The sequence below is a fragment of the Periophthalmus magnuspinnatus genome, chromosome 4 (assembly GCF_009829125.3).
Source record: "Periophthalmus magnuspinnatus isolate fPerMag1 chromosome 4, fPerMag1.2.pri, whole genome shotgun sequence".
Lineage (NCBI taxonomy): Eukaryota > Metazoa > Chordata > Actinopteri > Gobiiformes > Gobiidae > Periophthalmus > Periophthalmus magnuspinnatus.
This window is the reverse complement of record NC_047129.1, coordinates 8511346-8526804: the sequence shown is the minus strand read 5'-3', so window position 1 is coordinate 8526804 and position 15459 is coordinate 8511346. Positions and strand designations below refer to the sequence as shown.

General features: G+C 38.5%; 1 protein-coding gene across 2 annotated transcripts in view; it reads left to right on the top strand.

Annotated features, from left to right (window-relative positions):
* Window positions 1–15459, top strand: part of si:ch73-63e15.2 (protein strawberry notch homolog 2) — a 42523-nt gene that overhangs the window by 1633 nt on the left and 25431 nt on the right. For both annotated transcript variants that reach the window (XM_033965875.2, XM_033965874.2), the window contains exons 2-4: window positions 7210–7426; window positions 7793–7881; window positions 11875–11989. In XM_033965875.2, coding sequence (XP_033821766.1) covers window positions 7319–7426; window positions 7793–7881; window positions 11875–11989 — 312 coding nt within the window. In that variant the 5' untranslated portion in view covers window positions 7210–7318. The remainder of the gene's footprint in view (window positions 1–7209; window positions 7427–7792; window positions 7882–11874; window positions 11990–15459) is intronic.

Here is a 15459-nt window from a genome sequence, read left to right as displayed (position 1 = left end):
AGGTGGATAGTCCTAAACCTTCTTTTCTCAATGGAGATGTTTTGCCTGGACTATTCTCTTCCACAAAATAACAAAACTTCCATGAAAATAAGCAGGTGAAGTATTTTTTGGCAATAGAATAATAAGTTAATAGAAGGTGATAGACCCTCCTTCAGAAAACTTAGAGCACCTTTTAATTAAACCTGTTGAACTACAAAGGGTGCTTCTTGTGTGTAAGGTTCACACGTGTTGTAGCCCGCTCATCAGGGAGTACAGGGAGAGAGCAGATCATGTTTGTCTACATTTTGCCTGGCACTAGCTCATATAAAGAGATTGCATTAGTGACTTAGGTATAGTATTTCCTTTGTAATTAAAGCAGTCAGTTTGATTTACAGTATGCGGTGTCTTATATTTAGTTTGATGGCGTTTGGTTCAAAGTGCTGTGATCCATGGCCTGTATGCCTGCAGCCCTGCTCCTGACAGTCTCCTCTTGTTTCGTCTCTCCCGGGCCTCCCCTCTGCCCCTCACTGATGCTAGTGATAAATCTCATTTATAGCCTGTAGGCTGATTGGGCGGAGACTAAGAACTGCGTACTGGGGGAGGGGGACATACAGAGCTAGGTAATAAGTTTCATTCAGTTCCTCTTTTCCTGGATTCCACTCCATTTGATAATACTTCATGTATTAAACATGGCAGGGAAGTGAGGTCAGGCAGATGACAGTTTTGGGATATGTGAACACTGACCGCAGCTCACAGAACTGCTGTATATGCAAAGCTGGCTGACTGTTCTACACTGACCCATACTGGAGACACAATACAAGTAAGTCAAATTAAAATGAAGTCAAACTAAGCACAGTTTCTAATTATTATTATTCCAAAACGCTGCACACATCCAGTGGTCCTCTTCATATCTATAGAGTTTATAGAGTATTTAATCAGAATTACTATAAAATAAAAGACAGTGTACAACATTTTGCTTCCTTTGTTGAAGAGAGATGTGAAATGGCTCATTTCTATTCCAGTTCAAGTGTCCACAGCTCCGCGCTCAGCAAAAATATCTTTTAAAAACATAAATTCCTACTGTGGTGGGGGGGGGGGTAACTTGGCCTGGTGGTGTAACCTGTCTCCATGGAGATAGATAACCTGTCTCCATGGAGATAAATAAATACTTTTGGAATATAACAGACAAAACAATAACATCCCCATGGACATAAAATGGTGACACACCATCCACCTGAAACATTACATAGTGTACCTTTAATACAGTATGCTGCTAGCGGACTCCACTAGAAAGAAAGATGAGATTTTGGTGCTGAACACCTGCTGCATTGGAGCACAGAAACTAGAAAGACAATTCAGTCCAGTATTAGGGAGCATCAATCGTATGTGACCTAAAGCTTGTCTGAGCTTCAGTGTGTGCTGTAATGCTCGTCTATGGAAGTGTAGGATCAGGAGGTGTCTGGGTGAAAACAGGCAAGCAGCTGCGTCCAATCAGCTTCAGAATCTTTGGAGCCCAGGGTCAACCGAGGAGAGAGGAAGGCTCTGGAGCAGAAGACACATGTTAGGCGTATCAAACAGTTCTGCATGTGTACAGAGGCCTTAAGCAGTTGTCTCTCAAATAACAGGCAGTGTAAGAGAATGCAAAGCAAACAATTACTTTTTTCCAAGAGCACTAATAACGTCAAAGATATTCCATGTATGTGATGGCATAACTAAGTCATTATTTAACTTATTAAAATAAACAATTATACTGGTAACTCAGCTGATGACCGTTGTCTAAATCAGCCAGTACAGTAAAACAAACAAGATCTAAACAGCCACTGTAAGAAAGAGCTATTGTCTTTTGGGTCCAGCGGTCAGGAGCAACAGCCCAGTGAAGAGCAACTTGAGACAGTGTCATCTGTGTGTGAAGACTTGAGGAGAAAGAGGAAGCAGGCAAGTGGATCTTTGAAATCACAGCCTTTGATCTATTCTGGTGACGACAGCATGGCCACTAACCAACTGCTTCTTAAACGGGAGCGATCAAGCTGCTGGAAGCCATTGTGTGTCACCTTCTCTCTTGCATCTACATTCACCTGTGTCCTCTCATCCTCTCCTACTCCCTTGCTCCTCGCCCCTATCCTTTCATTTACCACAACAAAAGCTTCCTCCAAGGCCACAAGAGCTCAATTAAGTCCCCTCTTTGCGGATAAATCAGGTTAATGTCTCATCAGTTGGTGTTTGTGGGTTCAAAGGTATTCATCATGGGGCAAAGTGGTGCTGAGCGGCCACTTGCACACAAACCATGAAGATGGAATGGAGATGAATTGTTTTGGCCGGTGCAGTAAGTAAGTAGTCTGATCTTTGAATGTGGGGTTGAATCATTCAGAGCCCTTTTGTTTTCTCTGATAAATATTTGAAAAGGGCAAAATGCAATAACAACAGACGTTAAAATTTTAATGTGTTTTCTTGTTTTTGATAAATGTGGATTTGGGTACATTTGGTCATGCTTCCAACTGTTTAAGGTCTATCGCTATCAATATTTGTGCACAAAAATGTCAGCTGCTAAATTTAATAGGTTATATTTTTCTTGCAGATGTGCTTAAGGCTGTTTGTGGCTTGTGTACTTGTGTGTTAAAAAGGCACTATTCAATAATGCACGGCAGTTTTGAATGGCGCTCTGTGTTTCTCTGGGAAGTTGTTCCTTTTATGAATATTTTATCATAGCTGCTAATGAATCCAGCCAGTGCAGGGCAATCATAACCAGCTAACTGTAACCCGATTACCGTGATGCTGATGGGGCCCGATGGGTGCTGAGTGGCTGTTGTACATCAAGTTGAATGATTGTTGTGAGTTGGGGTGTTCCAACTGCCAGCTTTAGCAGTCATGGACTTTTATGTACTGTTAGACTCACATGTCCATACAGTAGTACCGGGATAAACAGTAAGTAACATGACCTACTTATTCTGAGGAGCAGGCCCACATCTCCAGCTCAAGACAATGGCTATTTTTATATTCACACAAGTCATTACTCAGTGTATATTTGGAAGACTACACCTCTCTTTCGGCATTTGAATTTTAAGAGTTACAACAGACTATGGCTTGGCAATATGACCAAAAAGAATAATCATGATTTTTTTTTTTTCTTCATATCGATCAAATTCTATTTTCAATTTTGATTTGTGTTATTAAAACAAACAATACTACTATTCTGAACATAAACAAGACAAACTGATTATTAACAATTAGATTGAATCTCAATCTTGATGAAAATTTGATTCATTGCACAGCCCTACAGCAGACAAATGGACAAAGGATAAAAAGTTAAGAATTTTTTTTTTTATAAACATTCAACACCGTGATTTTGTGTACACTTGCTCAGGGCTGTTGCAGTGCTGGACATAATCACACCACTGCCAGTGTTTCCCATTGATAGAGGAGACTATGGTGGCCCCTCTAAAATTCTCCCTCTTAGTCTCAAAACAACCTATATATATACTCATAACAAAATTAGACTTCATTGTTCATTGTATTATCATAAACTTATAAAAGGGACTAAACAGGTTAAATGTGACTGGTTAAACATTAATTATAGGCAGTAAGTGACATTTATACTCCACACTATTGAATGAGATAAGAGATTTAAATAAAAATTATTTTTGCAACCATAATATTAACAAAATCTATGGGAAACACTGATGTAGCAGCTAAATGTGAAGAACTGGAACAGTTAAACTTTCCTTAGATTTGCATTTAAATCTTTTGGCTCTTTTCTTATTATTGACTGTCACTTCTGTGGAAATGTGCACTGCTTTTCCTTTTTGGACAAAATAATGAAATAATGAATACCCAATCAGATACTTTGTTTTACTTTTATTTTGCCATGTCTTACCAAAACTGAGGAACTGAAAATAAATATGTTGGTTCTAGATGATACATTTTTAGAAGAAGTATTCGTTTTAATCCATCCTTTACATCTCCAATGCCATCATACTACAAAAAAAATAACAAAAGGTTCCCCACTAGTAGAGTTCCAGCATTGTAATTAAATTAACATGGTAATTATTGTGACATCCCTAGGTGTAGCCCAGCTTTAGTTCCAGGTTTAATCCCAATTTGGATCTGTTGTTTGTACTAAGATATTAACATCAGACCTTCACCCAAAACATTTCTCTGTCCAGTTATGTGTCTGCTCACGCTCATGTATTCATCCAAGCCATCAGATTCATTTACATGTTGTGATAATGCAAATGTGAAAGTGTGTGTGTTTGTATGTGTGATGTGTGTGTTAGCCTCTCACATGCAGTGTGCGGTCGAGGTGTGGTGCCTGCCCTCGTGAGCGCTAATCATGACTGAGCTGCTTAAGGACATCACACTTCCCTCTGTGCTCCTCATGTGCTGGGGCATTGCTTCACTCCACAGTGCGCACAGAGACAGGACCACTAATGCAAATGCTAACAGACACAGACACACAGGCATCTAAAGAAACCAGCTGCCTGAAGATTGTGCGTCTATAGTCATTTGTTTGAAATGTTGGCTGCTCACGGTTTAATGGTTATGAAGAATTGACTTGAATGAGCTTTTGCAGGCCACCCATGAGTCAGGGGAGGGGGGTTGAAGGGGAAGGGAGGGTACCTTTGAAGGAAGATTTAACAGATTAGGCATTGGAACAGTTATGGCAGCGACTCTGAGGAGGACAGCAATCCACATAGGAGCAATTAAATGTAACTTTAACTAACAAGGACCATGATTTAGTCCCTGGTTTGCTGAGGTCTGGGAGTTTGCTTATAACATTCTAACTTCAATAATCAAAATGGCCAATCCAGTTCTATTACCTTGTGCACCGTTTGCCAGACCTTACAACCTCTTCTACAAAGGCTTCATTTTCAGCAGCTGCAGCCAAGACTCTGCTCTGAGACACAAGCAATTAATTTGGAAGATTATCATGTCATGTGATCATCTCTAATAAAAGCAGAAATGGTCCAGTGCTATATCCTGTTACAGTGCTATAAATGACTTTTCCCACAAATGACACTTTCTCTCGGCCCTCAGTAAAAAAGTGACAGCCTCAAAACCTGGTGAGCTTTGTTGTAAAATGATGATTTTGTGTACTCTGGACTATTGTGGTCCTGTGTGCACTTCCCCTAATAATGTCTCTGTCTCATTTCCTAAACTGCTCCTCATTTGTTCCTTTGCTCTGTCTCCATGCAGATAAGGAGGAGAAGCGGGGGGTTGCTGGTTCCAGTATTTCGACGCCTTACAGGAAGGGGCTATCTGGGACCTCTCTTATTATAATCACTATTGATTATACTCTGTGCTCTGCTCGAGTGACGGGGACAGCAAATGACAGACATTTTTCTGTTGCTAAGGAACACGGGGCCTGGGGCTGATGGGTGACATGTTTGTGGGCGGGAGAAAGGACAAGGCCACAAGACATTTATGACAATGTATGCGATTTGGTCAAAATCATGCATGTACTCATGCACTGTATGTAGTTACACCCAAAATAAAATGTGATGCTACATTGTTTGTAAAGAAAATTCTACGAGGCCACAGGCAGGTTCAGATGAGGCTGTCATACCTCGTACAGATACAAATACACATACACTATTGGAAGTTGTCTTTTGTTGTAAAGAAAGTGCATGTAAATGTGTGAGTGGAGCTGAGAGGAGCAGCTGTGCAGGTGAATGTAGCCTGAACCTGACCTTATACTTTTCTAGGAGATAGTCTGAAGCTTCTGCAGTGACATCAGTGAGACCTGCTCCTCTGCTCCAAATGTGTGCCACACACTCCAATGCTCATGTCCATGTTAGAACTTGTCACCGCTTCTCTCAGTAATCCCACTGTGAGGTCTATATAGAGGTGAGGGAGCTTTGGTGAAAGGCAGAGACATGAGGGCTGCAAATAATGTGGAAAATGTGATCTCTTTTTCATGTAATTCTGTAATCAGCTGTTTAATTAATTAGCTGTATTTGTTACTGACCTAATTGTGTTATCAGTATCTGTTAGTGTAGATAGTTAGGGCTAGCACAGCAACAGTATAAACATTACTGGGAGCAAAATTACAGAAGTCTGCCACTGAATTTAAGTGGCAGTGGTTATTTGATGAGAGTTGCCAGCTATCCCTGTGTATTGCCCACATTAAGAGCGTTATTAGTGTGGCAGTGGAGAGTGTATGTGGTGTGGCTGCAGGTCGGTCTCACGTGCACAAATGCCCCACACACAAAGAGCCTTTTATTTGGACTCTCATGAACTCTATTAGGATTTATTAGTCCAGTGTTGTCCCCAGTGAACACAGCTGCCCTATGCCAGACGGTTCTGTGTGAGGAAACAGGGCGTATAGGGACAATTGTGAGATATGTGCCAGGAAAAACTAAACATTCAGTAATGAGCAGGCCTAAGTGAAAAAGATCTGTAAAGATCTGTTATAAAAGAAAATGTATGTATGGTGTGAATCTGGAACAATGTGAATCTAGAGTTCATTTCTGTACTAATGCTATTAGTGCTGAAGATGCTAAGAAACAAAAGGACATTTTTTGAATATTGACATTTCTGCTTATGTGTTTGCATTTTGTGCTTTTAATTATACTAAATAGATGAAGACATAGCCAGCATATGCCTCGGGCCCAAGTTCATATGAACACTTGCATACTTACATATGAGATAAGGAAGTAGTTGTGTTTTAATCAAAATATCTCTTTGTGCATTTGAGTGAGGCCAGCACACGTAAGTTTCACAGTCTTGTGAGTCTGGAGCAGCCACACAGCTGTCAATTTATGTGACATGGGTGCAACTTCACAAGTAAAATACCGTCATGGTTGGAAAATTTTGCAGGCAAACTTCAGTTTAACTGACAATAGAAAAACTCACCTAAAGTGTGTGGACTACAAATACTTTACAAACTTCAGAAATATTTAAAATGCTTGAAGATTTATGCATTGTCCCAACTTTTTTCAAGTTGTGTTTGTTGGTTTTATTTTTAGTGTCCATCTGTTCACTTTGGGCCTGTTCTTCTGCAGATCACATTGCTCTGTGTAGGCTCCATGCTGTGACGTTAATAGGTTTTTGAGATGTGAATTTGTGAATGTCAAATCGTGTGAGGACAAGGCGACTTTCAGTAAATAAAGCTGTGCTAATCTGATTCAGTTTTGTCTGGTTAAATACGAAAGTGGTTATGGTTTTCTCTTACATTACTTGAAAAAGTCATTGTGTTTCTGTTCCACTGATGTTTTCTCTCTGTGTCTCCTCCAGGTCATGGATAGGATCTGCTTCTGTTAGAAGCTCTTCCATACACAAGGCCAGTTTGTAGCATTGTGGTGGAGTGTAGTGAGATTGAGACGCTCGTCATGTGTGAAGCCTGATGCCCACCCTGCCCTCAGCGCTGGCCATGGACGGGGAGAGCTACCTGCATCCAGATGGCCCTCAGCTGGACAGCAGCTTGTTCTCCACGGCCCCATCCAACACGGAGGTAACACTCGCACTTGTCTTCTTAACAGCTCTTATTTTTGTTATCTATAATTAATGTTGTTTGATGAAAATATCCCATTTTCTACAACTGGCACAAATGTCATTCACCTAAGATCATGTGTACTAAACATTGTCTGTGAAACCAGTTTAACACAACTTCAGATATAATTTGCATATAGTCATTCAGCATCATCACTTATCATTATTTAACAAATGGATTACAAGAATAAACTATTTAAAATCAATACGTTACAGCTTAGTTAGCTTTGTGAATTCTTAATAGCCCAGCCTGTGTGAGATATGATAATATATTTATATATATTTAATATATTTAACTTATATTTAACTCTACCTGTGTGTATTTCAGAGTTCTTTGTTCGCCTCTTCTGGTCTCTGGGGATCCTACCCTCAGTCCAATGGATACAGCATACACTGCCCTATGCAATCTGCAAACCAGTAAGTTCAACACAAATATCAAAACGAGTTGCCCTTATTTAGGCATTCTTCAATTTCAAAATCATCAATTCTCCCTAACGCTCAGGTTGAGATGTCTCAGTACTAAATATGTGCTGCTCCGGCATCAGAGATGACGACTATGAAATGTTCCAATGCGACCACAACCGCAGTTTCTGTTCACACCTGAGAAACACTGCCTCTGATTAGAGTCATTACTCTTCCTTACTCTTCCACAGCATCTGTCTAAAATCTGAGAGGTCAGCAAACCAAGGCAAAAAGATGATATTTATTTGACCTATTAGAAGATACTTTTTTGTTTTTGTTTAATGTGCTGAGTGGCCTGGTGCGTGCTTTAACATCTTGGTTTTATATGAGGTCACTTGTTTAGTTAATATTGTACAGTGAAAATAAAGTTATAACTGTTACATGAGGGCAGCTTTCCTTTGAACTGCATGTAAGTTTAAGCTTACAATATGCGTTTTTGTTTATTTTTACGTACGCTTTTAAAAAATTTTTATTATTATGTCTATAGCTAACCATATGACCCAGCTGCAATCTCATAGGAAAAGCTATTAACAGACCAGATCTTTGAGCAGAACATTCAGGACTGGATTTGATAAAAGGCTTGCTCGAATAAGGCTGGTTGATCTGCTGCAATAATACGCAGATCAACCAGCCAATAGTTGAGTGTTCTGGGAGTCGATGAACTTGGTGACCTTTGATCTCCTTAAGTTTTAGTTCAGGGTTTATATGCATTTTTTTGTGTATCCGGTGTTTTTATTGTGTGGCTCTTTGCCAAAATAAAAAGTAGAGTGTCAGAAAGGTCCCTTATCACTCAATGTTGGTGCAACACAAACACTGAAACGCATCTTTTATTTTATGTGTTCACAACTTCAGTCTGTAACATGAGAGCGCTGCCTGTGGTTTTCAGGTTCACTCGAAAAGTGGAATTTCTGACATCACTCACTTTTAAGATGTTTATCTGTGTCAGAAAAAGATGTGACCAAACCTACAATATGACTATACCAAAAAAGCAGATTTCAGAATGTCAGTGAAAAATCTAAGCAAAAACATCTTTTGTAGAAAAGAGCAGATTGTTGTCTTCCTTTTTCTCTCACAGCTCTTAGGGCCTTTTTCTTCCATGATTGTTGACTGTGGACTGGCTTTTTACAGTTACATGTAATTGATTTAACTCCAGCCTTCAGTTGTCTGCTCACATGGTTGTAAGGAACAAGCAAAGAGTAAATAGATCATATGACACCAGTGTGAAGGATGTGAATGGGCCAGTGCCTTTGTAATTTCACTCAACCTGACATAACAGTACTTCAGAGTGCTTGTTCTTCAATAAATATTTTAAATAGCATAAAACAAATTGGACCAAATTGTTAGTGACCTCTTACAAGGCATTGGTCTTGTCACGCAATTTTACTGAAAGAATGCTCAGGCTTAAACCAAGTGAAATATTTAATCTGAAGTCATTTTTTTTTGTTGAGTCACAAAACTTGACAATGTAACGGAAGCAAGACTAAAACAGAAAACTTCTTTTAACGTAAAATAGTACATGTTGTTGACCCATTATTGACTTTTCCTGCTTATGCTTCTGATCCCTGTGCCTTGACTCACAGTTCAGGACTATGTTGTAGGAGGAAATAAGTTTCATAATTGTTGACTGGAAGAAAGATCCCTTCCAAAGAATTCAGGAGTGGGTTGGCAACTTGACGTGGCTGAAACGAATGTGTTACTAATTGTAACGCTAAACTTGAGAAGTGTCTGATATCACTCATTCAGAAGGTTTCAGAGAGTTTTTTTTCTTATATTTCTGTGATAATTAAAAACTAAAACTGAAATTGAGTGTCAGAGGTAAACATTTACTTCACCTTGCACTATGACTAATAGATAATTTGATTAATTGTGACTAGACAACACATTATTAAATGTGAGTAGATGACACATTATTAAAATAATTGTAATTGTATTTTGATAATTGTTATCTGTACTATGCAGACTCTTAACCGACATGCCAAAGACCTTTTGTATCAAAGACAGCTGCCTTCAGTCACCATATTTACCTTTATCTGGTTGAAAATGTGTACAATAGAAATTATTGTTTGACTACTTGACTAATCAAGAAAAATAATCGCTGAATTGTCGGCTGCTAAAATAATTGTTAGTTGTGGTCCTGTTGACTTATTTTTAATTAGAAACATGTTTTGCTTTGCACTCACTGTTAATTACTAAATCCTTCAAGCTATTATAAATTGTTATTTTATTTATATGTAATCAAACTGCCTCTATGCTACTTCTGTTCTGTGAAGTTCAGTGCTGTTTAAAGCCGCTAACCCACTCCACCAAGTTCATTAAATGGCTGTTACTGATGCAACCACAAAGAAATACTTGCACACTTCCATCTTTGCTCAGAGTTATTAATTGTGAGATGACAGATGATAAAATAAAAATAGAAGTTGGTACTGATTTCTTCTTGTAAACAACAGTAGTACAGGGCCCTGTGACGCTGGAAGGAGCCTGGCCCCTCTTCAACATTTAATCTCTGTCATTGTTGACTGCCGGACCAAAGGAGGGGATTTCCATACTTTTTTCTTCTCAAAGTGTTTTTGATATATACAGTATGGCGCTGATGAGATTACAGTGAATTGATTTTACAGCTGTTTAACACTTTCAGATGCAGGTAATGTTGGCTACTTTGTCATTACGTACATAACACTGTTGTGAATGTAATGGTTGTCTGATTATTATGGTGAAGTAGTTCTAAATCTTTTTGTTATGTATAGTAATAATAATATCTTAATATTGTTTTTAATACTGTCCCGATAATGATAATCACAGTATAATTTGCAGACCATCACAAACATGTTAAACATTCTCTTGGTTGAGGTTTAAGTACCACGCAAGACGTCAGTTGTGCTTAAATATCACCATACAGCCTTGTATGGAAAAAATTTTTTGCAGCTTTTTGAGCCTCTCATTATTTTTCACTCATCCATATAGTCAATATTCTAATTTGGCATAACTGGCACAGCTAATTTGACATAGTCTATATAATATATATCGCCCACCTCTTCTTTTAATTACTTTATCCATTCCTTTGCAAAATAATTCTATACAAAGACGACAGCTCAAAATGCATGGAATTACTAAATAACAATGGTAACTTAATACAGACATTACTATACCATTCTTTGTTTATTCAGGGAAAGAGCTTTCTAGTTGAGGATTTCCACCTAAACTAGAACATATTCCTTAATGGAGGTGTGCGCTTCCCTGCAGAATAATATGGTATATGTAAATTGTGACTCATGCCTGCCTGTCGTCTCTGCTGGAGTTTGAACTTGAATCCTCGCTGATCTTTGGTCCATGATGGTGAACACACTGCCAAATCCCATTGAATGGCTTTGGCTACGCTCAATCCTTCTGAGCTCCAGTCTTGGTGTGGGATTGGCTGAGGAGACACGGCTGTCACTGGGGTGTTTACAGCGAGTGTGGTTTTGCTTTCCCTTTGAGTGTCTGTTAGTGTGTGTATGCGCGTTGTGTGCAAGTAATTTCAGGATGACTTGTACTTGACAAGAAACTGAAACACTTGGACATAGATTTGTTGTTGGTGTCATAGGAAAATGCTTTGTGTTAAGGAACACTGGAACCCTGAACTTCAGAGAGGGTAGGAATCCTTTTACAGAGGTCTTTTTGTCGATTTTTAAACATTGTATCTTTCATTTTTCCTTATTGGGACATGTGTAATCTTTGGTGTGTGTAAGCAAAAGCTACTGATGGATACTGTTAGCCAAAGAAGCAATAGTGTCAAGGGACTGTTTTTGTGTCACAAATTTACAGCTAAAGAGATGCTAATTTTATATTTACCCTGTTTGTTGTTTTTGATTTGCTGAATGTTTGCTTATTTTGTTGTGTCATGTGTTGTATTTTTATAGGTTTTTATTGATGAGTTTGTGCGTTAATGGCCTGTCCTGTCCCCTTGTGCAGGCAATACCACCTGAACAGCAGCAGCACTTCAGTCCCAGAGATGGACATGTACTCGACTTTCCCTGAAGTGGACTTCTCCGGCTTGGCCCTCCCCAGGAATGGAGACTTCACCCAGGTCAGTGCACTTTTCTTTTGGTTTCTTTTTGGGTTCTTTGAACAGCTGCATGGGAGAAGCAGCACTTTCATGTGCATAGAGTGTAATGCAGTTGTAAGCATTTGGATTAAAGTCTAGACCGCTGTAGTACTTTACCTGTCCCAGTCCTGTCCAGACACGATGTTCATCAAACAGAATAGTTTAGCCCTGCACTTCCACTTGCATCTTCTGAGATGACTGATCCTCTGTGTCTCTGTTTTTCTCTAAGAGTAAATATGCATAGTAATATTGTTGTGCACAGTGGGCTGTTTGACTATCTGCATTTGAATGTTGCTCTAAATGCTTTGTGACTGGAGTCAGTTGTAATGACACACACCAGTGACTTTCTAATGTGAGGTCCATTTGTGGCGAGTTGATGAAGCTCTTATGGTCCTGTATTAAACACAATAGTGAAAATGAGGAGTTTTCAGCAGGAGTCACGGGCGTGCGCTTCATTCTGATCAAAGGCAGAGGAAGGCTCTGCTTGTCCTGGTTCAGCACCAGGCCAGAGCTGTAAATATGTGTGAAACAAGTGGTGCGGAACCACCATTTAAATGTGTTCCATTATGCAGTTTCTCAATGAATAATGCATGTTTAATCAGTGCCAAATGCAAATCATCTGATTGTCCCAAGGAAATTAAATTTGAGTCATATTTATGATGGCTCGGGAAAGAAGCAGCTTATATGGATAGACCAAAACTTGTTAAAATATAATGAAATGTAAATTCATTGTCGTAATAAAAAGTGTGCACATTTGCATAATTTTACAGTAATGGGTACTAAAATGAAAGCACCTATTAGGAGGGCTTTAGGTTATTACTTTGTTTGTTACAAAAGGCAAGATTAAATTTAAACAACTTCTTATGACTTATACTTCTCTAGTTTTTCTCACTTGCAGTGACCCGCATTATGCCTTATTTGACATGTATGCACATATTTATTTGGTGTTTTATTTATTTTTGAATGTGGGTACACAAAAGTATATTATTCTGGTATAATGCCACACCATGGCTCTGTCTTTTCTGCACTAATAGACTGTATGTGTTACTTGGTCTGTATATTTGCCTATCAGATAGATTGGCACCAGATAAAGGAAACAGACACACCATACTTTTACTTCCTGTTTGTCATTCAGGTGTGGTGTATTTAACTTGTGGAAATATACTGGCATTATTGGTATTTTAGAAGAGGCGGATTTTACTAGTCCACAGTACACATTGGTAGTCCTTGTCACATGATCTGTGCATCGTCATGGAGATTGTGATTCATCTGGGTTTTCCCTTCTTTTCTCTTCCTAATATGTCTAATTCACTCTTCTTTTGTTTACATAAATCCTCTGCAAATATAAGGCTGTGTTTTCAAATACATTCTTTGTTCAAACACAGAGGAAGCCTTTCCCACATATTTTTTGTGGTAAAGTTGATTTATTGAACATATTTTAAGGTAGCAAAAGAAATATTAGATTTTGTCAACTGGACAAAAGTTTTAGAATGAAGATGTTTGCTGCTCATCCAAGCAGCTTCTTCAGTTCTGGGGATATTTTCAGGTATTTATTTACAATAGTGCATCTTATATTATTTTTGTAAAACATAAAAAAAAAATAAACAGAGGCCTCAATGCAACTTTAAAATGCTCAGTCTTTACTATTGTACTTTGTAGTAAGCCTTAAATATTTGTTACTATGGAAAGTAACTTAATCATTTTCTTCTATTTTAAAGAGTAAAAATAGTTTTTAGCAGGCTTTTTGTAGTTGTTTACTATTTGTCACTTCACGTTTTTTTTTTGTGATCTATTTTTTACTGTAGTTCATCTTATGTTCTGGAGACATGGCTGAAATGTTTTGATCTGGATGTCAGAATTAGTTGCTCGCATTTCTGCTTTCTCAGCTGTGCCTCCCTCCTCCACGTGAAGCATGCAGGCAGAATGTAAGTCATGGGGGCATCGTGACTAACTCTCTACCTCAACCCTTCCCTCCCCCTTTACACATGTGGCACTGTGCTGTTGAAATGTCCCAGGGGTGATGTCATAGTTTGGATCCTGGTCCGCTGATCAGCTGTTTCCCTCACACAATTTCAAGTGTTACTGTGTAGTTTCATAGTTTATTTGTTCAGTCCCGAGCATTGTTCAAATATCCCTGTGTGCAGCCCTATAGCACGTGGACAGGAAGTTTATCCCCTGGAAAGATGAAAAGTCCAGAGATAGTTTACATTATGGAGAGTTAATATTGTCCCCATGTACACTAGGCCAACTCTGTTGAAATATCAACTGCCTAATAATAATAGTTTGAGTGAAACAGATATGAGAGGTTATTATGAGGTTTTTATCTGGCTTTTTAATCTGTTGTTCCTGGTAGCCATTTCAGAAGTCCACTAATAAACAATCTTTAAAAGTGGTCATAAAATAATTCATATTTAAACTCAAATACAACAGTTTAGACTACACTACACTACACTACACAGACTACACAGAGTCCAAGTCCCAATCTTGCTCATTGTCAATTATATCACTTTTATAAGACACAGTTATAAGTGAATTCTATAAATACCACTTTTAGGGCTATGATTTTTTTTTTTAATCATCATTAGTACTCTAAATTTAAGATTATGTTTGTGGTTCACTATAATTAATCATTTTGTAAAAATGAAATGAAAAGTAAACCTAGCTATAAAGGTTGAGTAATGTTTTTCTATATTAAACAAAATCTGATACAGTGAAAATACTGTAGAGTAGTGTCATACACACCATACACACGACCAGACAGGTCAAAAATAGAATACAATACATACATACATATGCCTTTACAAACAGGCCTACATACTTGCCTGTTCTACAAAAAAAGATTGTTAGGTAAGATAGAAAAATTCACTATAAAGTCATGTACAGCTGCTGACCACAATGCTCACTGCGGTTCTTGCAGCACTTTACTTGAATCCAAACAAACACAATTTTCTCAAGTTTTCATGGTGTAATTTGTGGATTTTTAAAAAGTCAGTGTTTTTACAGATCAGTGAAAACAGAGATTACTGGAAGAGTCTAAACCCAAAGTCATTCTCTAACCACTTTGGCTAACCTCAGAGCGTGAACACGGCCCCTCGGCCCCCACATAGTATACACTCTCGTATGGCTGAAACTCTTACTTTCTCCGGCTTACCACTTCATTAGCCTATTGCAACAGTAAGAAGACGTGCATTGTTGTTTCATCATAATCTATTCCTTGTAATGCAGTTTAGAAATCGAAAAACTACCATTCTGGAAAATAACGTCTAACCTCATTTGTTTTGACTGGTCACATCTTGGATGCTGGAAAAAAATTCTATAAAAAGATTCGTTGTGTATTCCGGGCATATTAAAAATCCGGTTTGTCTGGTTTGATCTCATTGGAGCGTGTCAGCCTGTGGACAGGATTTACTTCCTTATGAGATACTTGAGTATCGCTCACTCTGTGCACTGAC